The sequence below is a fragment of the Arachis stenosperma genome, chromosome 9, assembly GCF_014773155.1.
Source record: "Arachis stenosperma cultivar V10309 chromosome 9, arast.V10309.gnm1.PFL2, whole genome shotgun sequence".
Taxonomy (NCBI): domain Eukaryota; kingdom Viridiplantae; phylum Streptophyta; class Magnoliopsida; order Fabales; family Fabaceae; genus Arachis; species Arachis stenosperma.
In genome coordinates this window covers 158,969,999-158,978,775 of record NC_080385.1, presented here as the reverse complement: position 1 = coordinate 158,978,775, position 8,777 = coordinate 158,969,999, and the positions used below count along the sequence as shown (strand labels likewise).

The following is an 8,777-nucleotide window of genomic DNA, read 5'->3' as shown; positions in this document are numbered from 1 at the left end:
GTGTCTAACAACTTACACTTATAAAGCAACACTAACTGGAAAAGAATTTCAACTAACTAGTAACTAGCATAGTGATTCATCTTTTAGCCTTTTACATTTTCATTTATGCATGGTTTACTTTCATCACAATTTGAAAGAAGATAAAAAGTGCATTTCTCCAATAAGGTGATGATGAGGGAAGACATGACAATAAACTAATCAGACACAAGCTTTATCCTTAATTAATTTCTAGTATTATCAACAAATATGGAAACTTGCTCCTTAAGATTTCAAGTCTTGTATCTAAACCTCTAAGAACTACACCTTCAAAATATATTATAAGTTTTTAAAAAGGATGGCTTTGAATTCTATGTAGCATCTTTTTCAAAAAGCAACCAAACATTCCATGACATCAATGGATCCACCTTTGAATACATTCGTCATGCTATTGCCTTTATTATATCCATCAAGATCATGGTTGATGATCAGAGGCTGAGTCATCCAACACAAGGATCAAGATTGAAATTCCAAGATTTCATCCCTTTAAATACCTCTTTGGAAGACAAGGAAATCATCAAACCAGCACAAGTGAACATATCTTCATTCCTCAGTCATCTAGTATCTTAATCACCAACTGCTAAAATGTCAAAGAAGATGCAGACATCATCATCACTTCTTCAAGACTTGTTCATTGGAAATCCAATCATCTCGGCAGCATGTGATCAGCTTCAGAAATCAGTTAACAGATACTATTTGAATGACTCTGCCTCTACTCAATCTCAATGTTCAACTAAAGCATCAAAGCAAAGTAAAACTTTGAATGTTTCAATTCTAAACAAGCTTAGAAGGAAAGCAGAAGATAATCTTTCACAAGGAATCCAAGAACATGGTTAGTATTCTTGTATTTCTTTCTTTATTTGTTATACAGAATGATTTGTTTGGTGTTTATGTAAAGTCCAAAATCTAACTCAATTCACATGACTATGAAATTGCAGTGAGATTGGCACCAAAGATATCTGAGACTATTAAGGGTAAGTTAAGCTTAGGGACTAAAATTCTTCAAGTGGGAGGAGTGGACAAAGTCTTTGAGCAATTCTTCAATGTCAGAGAAGGCGAGAGGCTTTTGAAAGCTTCGCCGTGCTATCTATCTTCAACATCAGGCCCCCTTGCAGGTCTTCTGTTCATCTCAACAGACAAGGTTGCATTCTGCAGTGAGAGATCAATCAAAGCCTTTAATGGGAAAGGCCAAATGATTAGGATCCATTACAAGGTTTCTATTCCACTCAAGAAGATCAAGTGTGTGAACCAAAGGGAAAATTTTGAGAAGCCAAAACAGAAGTATATACAGATTGTTACAGTGGACAAATTTGATTTCTGGTTGATGGGAGTCATAAAGTATCAAAAGACTTTGAGATATCTTGAGCAGGCTATTTCTCTTTCTCAAGCTTAGATGATTTTGAGACAGTGACTTGAGAATGTTTTGTGAGCATTTAAACTCCCAATTGTATATATAAAAGAGAGAAAGAGAGAGAGATTTCAAGTTCAAGTGCCTGTTGATTAATTATGTACATATGTTTAGAGGAATCATAGTGTTGTGCCTGAATTATGTATCAAGTTTATATATTAATTAAGCATGAACATCTATCTTTGATGTATTATCAGATTGTGTTGATAAATTTACTTTTAACTTTGACAAAACTAAGACTCACATGATGTGTAGAGAGCTAAATAAATTAGACTACATAGTATAGATTTATATAACAGTGAAGGTCTAATATTTTAAAGAGTGCTACCTAGTTTGAAGATTGATCAAATAATATGTTAAATTGATATTTGACTAAGTATGTAATTTTTTTTAATAAAATCCATTATTTGGTTATAGTAATTATGTAAGAAAGGTACAATACAGACACCAATAGAAACAAACTTGTATATTAGAACAAAGAAGACATGGGCATGGGAATATATTTTCTTCTTTTGAGTTGATTATTAGCATCTATAAATTGCTGACATGATACAATTAGAAAGAGCAATATCACATAAGTTCATTCTATAATAACTTGGTATCAAGTTTTATGTAATATAAATAATATATTAGTGAATTAATTTAAAAACCAGCATTAGTGAGGTGTTAACTGTTATTGTCAAGAAGGTATTCAATTTTTCATCAAAAGGACTTGTTCTTATTTCTGGTAGTTCAAACTACTTTTCTTCTTTTCTTTAATCTCTGTTGAGTCATATAACAATATAGTCCAATTAATGATGATACAATTTTTTTTGTGGTCCAAACCTAAATTGAACAGAGATTTTCAGATGGAATTACAAAGGTTCCCAGCACATGGGAACTAGATAGGGTTTGTTGATGTTAGTTACAAAAGCTATATTTATGGTGCATGATAAGGGACATGGAGTATCATTCTTAACTTCTTATACCACTTGATAAATTTTGGCACCAAATTTGTGTTCTATCACAACAACTGATCCACCAATAACACTTAATATTTTCCAGGAATTGTTGATTAATGAAAAAATGAAAATATTTTTTATAATACAACTAATCACCTTAAAAATTTTTTTATAAAACATTAATTTTCTCTAATATAAACTCAATCAAGCTGCACAAATAATAAAATGAGAGTGATTTCCTTTTAGAAAACAGCAGAAATTGAAGAAGGAATTCCTAATAATCTATTTAGTTTTGAATGTGGGGAATGAAAGTATTATGAGGGAGTGAATGATTTTGGCTAATTCCTTTTCCACAAAGAATTGAATTGTGTCTCCCACTTTAATTCCTTCCAGCACATGATGTCCACAGCCAAACTAAAATTTCATTGTTTCCTTTCCATTTATAAACTAAACAATATAATGTTCCAAAGCACTCACTTGCCTTCTTTTCTTATAAAAAAAATGCTACGTGCACACCAAAATTCAGCCACTAAATTAGCCGCTATATATTTGTATATAAACATATATGTTGTTTAAATTCTTTTTAATGTGTATAACTATAACATAGATGCTTTCTTACAGAGCTTACCATAGCCCTCTCAGCTACCTCACTTTATGATATATATATATATATATATATATATATATACTCTTGCCACTCACCAAAATATGCACCTTCAATTAATGTTAGTTATAACTTTTAGGACTAGAATACATGAAGTATATTATACTATAGTAGGAAATTCTTAATATAGTTAAATAAGGACTTTGAAATGCTGAATTAATTTCATTCACACGTTTGGTGCTAGTCTCTTTTTTTTTTTGTTATTTTTATATGTAGCTAGGAAAATGCAAAAGCTGAATCTTTTCTCTGACTGAAACCTCCAAACATTTTCTATTCCTTTTAGCATGTGATTTGGGATTGATGTAAGCAAACAAACTTTTACTTATCTTTACTTTTCCATGATCTAATACAAGTAAACCTTGGAGAGGTATTGCATCAGAAAGTTAAGATTCCAGCTAAGAAAGCTTGAATGACACCCTCATGTTGGCATTTTTATATAAATAAAATAAAGTGACAAAACAATGGATCCTGCTTTGTCATCAACTACTCAACAAGCATGTGGCATAGATAGATATATCCTACCAGACCAAGATATATTATTAATTTCCTTAATCTTGCTAAAATGCTGATTATAATTAGCTTCCTTTTTTTTTTCCTTTTTTTGTCTCTACATGAATCCAAAAAATTTGCCTTGGTGAAAAGAAATTAAATTCAACATATGTTCTATTTTTTACATGGATAAATCCCATGCTCAAAATCCTTTAACCAAAACAGTTATGAGCATAAGAAAATTATATGTAAATTTGAATATAAGAACACCAAGTTCATTGTAAATGATGGAAATAACAGACACAAACATGTTTTTTGCTAAACTGAATGAATTGAGAGTAATTGCCAAGTTTCAACCTACAGTCAATATCCAACTGCTATAAAAAGATTAACAAGACCCTTTGGTCTGAAATCTGAGTAAGCATGTAATAAGCAACCAAACATTTTGTCCAATCACATTCCAAGTTTGTGTAAGTTTTTTTTTTTATATATATATTATTTCAACTGTATCAACAACTAGAGCAGACATGGAAAGAAGTTGCCTTATTTAAACACACATCCTTTTCATAATCTTATAGGATTATAATTAAGGATGACTTGTATTTTTACCTTCTATATAATGACTTTTTCTAAAGGCAAACCAAACATGAAATCCCAAGATTTTGAATTACTTTATTTCATTTAGTCTTCATGATGATCCATATCTGACTCACCCTACAAAAAGTCAAGACTTGAGACTTACCTAGTTTCCTTTTAACCATTATATATATACCTCTTTAGAACACAATGATTCATCATCCAAGTTAAGAAGATTTCTTGAATACAATTCAGTTAAGTGCTCAAGACAATCCACAAGAAGAACAACAAAAATGAAGTCCTCATTTCTTCATGAGCTTGTTAATGGACTTCCTATCCAGAAGTCATCAAGGAGATACTTGCCTGATGCTTCTGGAAAATACAACAAGTCTTTCGCGAAATCAAAACAAGGTAGGAACACCCTTTTCATCACAATATTGGATTGATGAATCCTTACTAAAGAAAATGCAGTTCTATTCATGATGGCCATTTTGTTTTTCCAGGTAAAGTAAATTCGGTTTTGACTCGGATGAACAAGTTCAGTTTCGCACATGGAATCCGAGAACATGGTAAGTACTTTGTTTTGAAAAGCTTTTACCATGTTTGGGAAATAGAATGAATGAAGTTAACTGTAACTGATGGTGTGTAAAACTGTTATTGTAACTTGCAGTGAGATTAGGACCAAAGATAACAGATACAGTTAAAGGGAAATTAAGCTTAGGGGCCAGAATTCTCCAAGTTGGTGGAGTAGAAAAAGTTTTCATGCAACTTTTCAGTGTTAAAGAGGGAGAGAAGCTTTTAAAAGCATCACAATGCTACTTATCAACCACATCAGGTCCTATAGCTGGTCTCCTATTCATTTCCACTGAGAAAGTTGCTTTCTGCAGTGAGAGATCAATCAAGATCACTTCACCAAATGGAGAAGTGAAAAGAATCCATTATAAGGTGATTGATTAAAAGATAGCCCTCTAGATCTCTTTAATATCTTTTGAGACTTTACTAATACTTAACTTGAAAAATGTGTTTGTCATTTCAGGTGTTGATTCCAGTTGTAAAGATAAAGTGTGTGAATGAAAGTCAGAATGTGGAGAAGCCTTCACAGAAGTACATAGAAATAGTTACTGAGGATAATTTTGATTTCTGGTTTATGGGGTTCTTGACTTATCAAAAAGCATTCAGATGTCTTCAGCAGGCTGTGTCTCAAGCTCAGAGGACAGAATTGTTGAACTGAACTTGTTCATCCCTCTCTCTATGTATCAAAAAAGAAAAGAAGAATTGTTCATCCCCTTTGCTTCATCTCTTTATTTTGTGGAGCTGCAAGGTTCCTAAATATGTACAAATATCACATGATTTTGTTAATTAAAAGAAAAAGGAAATCCATCTATTTCTTACACTTTTGGTCTCTTCTTTTAAATGAAAAATGATGAAAATGGATGGAAGTTATTATGGCACAAGTGATACAATTCCATACACTTAATCCATAGTGTAGGTAAGCAAAACAAGGTTATCAACCACTAACTAAAAGTACTATTTTAGTTCCTAACATATTAGTTAAGTCTTAATTTTATGACCAATGCTAGGGAACCAAAAGAGTATTAGCCAAAAATCAGCCAATACCTTTGAGTGAATTCAAAATCTATACGAGTTAATATATATGGATGTTTCTTCTGCTAAATATCAGAATGTTTCTTTTTCATACTAAATAGATGTTTTTTTGTATATTTTTCGAATTTTTTTGTATTGCAAATGTGAATGTCTCTATTTTTTTAAAAATTTCATATTTTTTTTAAATTTTATAGATATTTAATTATTTTTGTTAAAATATAATTGGATGTTTCTTTTGTTAAATATTATGATGTTTTTTTTATATTAAATGAATATTTTTTTTATAATTCTGTAATTGTGTAGTTTGCAGTCTCTTTAATCATCAAATGGTACTTAATATCCCAGAACGCATAGAACAATATCTGCAACAAACCCCTAATTACAAACATATGTGTTGAATGCAAAATAGGAACTCTATCATCCACCATCTTTTTCAATGGAGATCGGAATCTTGATCTATTATGACAATGGGAGTAGGAGCTGTAGAATCCGCATCACCTTGGCTTCCAATATGTTTATTACTATTTATTAGTTTAGTGCATGCCTTTCACACGTGCAAATGCTACTGTATTTAATTAAATACCTCCTTCATCACATCGGTTAGAGGTGTTGCTCGACGGACGATTGTAATTCTCAAAGATGACCATCTACGCTAGAGTTTGCAGAGGCGCGTGATGAGAGAATCGAACGTGTTCTTGCGAGTGATATTGCGGTTGAGGGTGGATAGGGTTTGAAGGAGGTGGTTGAGGAGGGAAGAGGAGAAGGTTGCGAGGGCGTCGCGGAGAGCATGGAAGCCGCCGGCGCTTCCAGCAGCATTGGTGGGAGAGAGAGGTATGTATGTGGTTGTTGGAGGTGGGTAGGTTAATGTGAGAGAGAAAAGGAAGGCTTATATAGATTTTAATTATATTTAAAATTAATTATTAATATAAATTAATGTGGTTTTGGTTAGTTTTTGGCTGATAACCTCTTGGTTCCATATACTTTTCCTAATTTTATTTCTAATGTTTAAAGCGTTTTTTTTTTTTGAATATTTTATTTTATTTTTATTTTTGTTCTCTTGTCAAAATTTAAATTTTTTCTTCAAAAAACTCTATTTTTTCTCTATTATTATCTTTTCATTTCTCTTATTTTTCTATCACTTTTACTCCCAAATCATTACGATTGTTGTGAAATAAATAAAAAATATATTAAATATAAAATAAAGATGTATAAATAGAAGACTCTAACTTTAAAATAATTAGCTCAATAATGATTTATATATATATATATATATATAATAATATTATATGTTGTAATGTGTATATATATATAAATATAGAAAGGAGTATAAAAAATAAAGAGAGAGAGAATTGCATAAATATATATATAAAAATAGAAAGAAGTATAAAAGTAAAGAGAGAGAATTGCATTTGCTTTTGTTTTATTGCTTTTCACTTTGTGTAAAATGTATCGAGTGATGCCATCTATTTATACAGGTAAGATGCTCTTATATTCAACTCTCATTTATTTTGGTTCATCCTTGAAAAATGACTCTTTCATTGTTCACCGCCCAAGTCATAAATGGGCATCCATTCCATGTGTTTGATCTTATCATAACACTCTCCCTTTGATGACCATTTAAAATTATTGCCTCGTTAAAACCTTACTAAAGAAAAACCCAATGGAAAAAAACTTCAGTGAAGGAAAAAGAGTACAATATCCTTTGTGATAGAGACTGCCTCATTAAAAACCTTGTCAAGAAAAACCCAATGGAAAAAAAAAACCTGACCAAGGAAAAAAGAGTACAGTCTCCCCCTCTTGCCGACATTATTTAATGTCTCGAAATCGGTGCATCCCAATCTCATGTACCAATCTTTCAAAGGAGGATTTTGGGAGTGACTTTGTAAATAAATCTGTCAGATTGTCACTTGAGCGAATCTGTTGGACATCAATTGTCCCTTGATTTTGAAGATCATGAGTGAAGAAGAATTTGGGAGAAATATGCTTTGTTCTATCACCTTTGATGTATCCACCCTTAAGTTGAGCAATGCATGCTGTATTATCTTCAAACAGGATAGTTGGAGCTATCATATGATCAATCAGTCCACATGATGATAGAATATATTGGATCAAACTCCTGAGCCAAAAACACTCGCGACTAGCTTCATGTATCGCAAGTATTTCAGCACGATTAGAGGAGGTTGCAGCAATCGTCTGTTTCATAGACCTCCATGATATAGCTGTTCCACCATATGTAAACAGATATCCTGTTTGAGATCTCCCTTTATGTGGATCAGATAAGTATTCGGCATCTGCATAGCCAACTAGTTGTGACTTGGATCCATAGGGATAAAACAATCCCATATCAACCGTCCCATGAAGATATCGAAAGATTTGTTTGATTCCACTCCAATGTCTTCTGGTTGGAGAGGAACTATATCTTGCTAGTAAATTCACAGCAAATGATATATCGGGTCGTGTATTATTAGCAAGATACATTAGCGCTCCAATGGCACTAAGATATGGTACTTCAGGACCAAGGATATCTTTATTTTCTTCTTTAGGACGGAATTGATCCTTTTCCACATCCAAAGATCTTACGATCATTGGGGTACTTAATGAATGTGACTTATCCATATAAAACCTTTTCAATATCTTTTCTGTGTATGTCGTTTGATGAATAAAGATCCCACTTTTTATATGCTCGATCTGCAGGCCGAGACAAAACTTAGTCTTTCCAAGATCTTTTATCTCAAACTCTTCTTTTAGAGTTTTTATAATTGTTGGAATCTCTTCAGGAATTCCAATGATATTTAAATCATCAACGTACACAACAATTATAATGAACCCAGATATAGTTTTCTTTATGAAAACACATGGGCAGATATCATCATTATTGAATCCGTTTTTGGCCAGATAATCAGTAAGACAATTATACCACATTCGTCCAGATTATTTTAGACCATATAAAGATCTTTGCAATTTGACTGAGTATAACCATTGCGAATATTCATTGGATGGTTTAGATATCTTTAGTCCTTCAAGGACTTTCATATAGATATCCCGATCTAATGAGCCG

At 32.1% G+C, this 8,777-nt stretch overlaps 2 protein-coding genes across 2 annotated transcripts; both read left to right on the top strand.

Moving 5' to 3' along the window:
- Positions 1 to 542: 542 nt before the first annotated feature.
- Positions 543 to 1,606, top strand: LOC130951244 (GEM-like protein 4). Its single transcript, XM_057879888.1, has 2 exons — positions 543 to 868; positions 975 to 1,606. The coding sequence occupies exons 1-2, from the start codon at positions 622 to 624 to the stop codon at positions 1,427 to 1,429; spliced, it is 702 nt and encodes a 233-aa protein (XP_057735871.1). The 5' UTR covers positions 543 to 621; the 3' UTR covers positions 1,430 to 1,606.
- Positions 1,607 to 4,350: 2,744 nt separating this feature from the next.
- Positions 4,351 to 5,507, top strand: LOC130951187 (GEM-like protein 4). Its single transcript, XM_057879820.1, has 4 exons — positions 4,351 to 4,525; positions 4,618 to 4,683; positions 4,785 to 5,059; positions 5,151 to 5,507. The coding sequence occupies exons 1-4, from the start codon at positions 4,408 to 4,410 to the stop codon at positions 5,343 to 5,345; spliced, it is 654 nt and encodes a 217-aa protein (XP_057735803.1). The 5' UTR covers positions 4,351 to 4,407; the 3' UTR covers positions 5,346 to 5,507.
- Positions 5,508 to 8,777: the final 3,270 nt, after the last annotated feature.

Coding starts and splice junctions, on each gene's coding strand:
- LOC130951244 (XM_057879888.1), top strand. CDS start 622: ATGTCAAAGAAGATGCAGACATCATCATCACTTCTTCAAGACTTGTTC. Junction 869..974: donor ACAAGGAATCCAAGAACATG/GTTAGTATTCTT, acceptor ATGAAATTGCAG/TGAGATTGGCACCAAAGATA.
- LOC130951187 (XM_057879820.1), top strand. CDS start 4,408: ATGAAGTCCTCATTTCTTCATGAGCTTGTTAATGGACTTCCTATCCAG. Junction 4,526..4,617: donor TTTCGCGAAATCAAAACAAG/GTAGGAACACCC, acceptor TTGTTTTTCCAG/GTAAAGTAAATTCGGTTTTG. Junction 4,684..4,784: donor ACATGGAATCCGAGAACATG/GTAAGTACTTTG, acceptor TGTAACTTGCAG/TGAGATTAGGACCAAAGATA.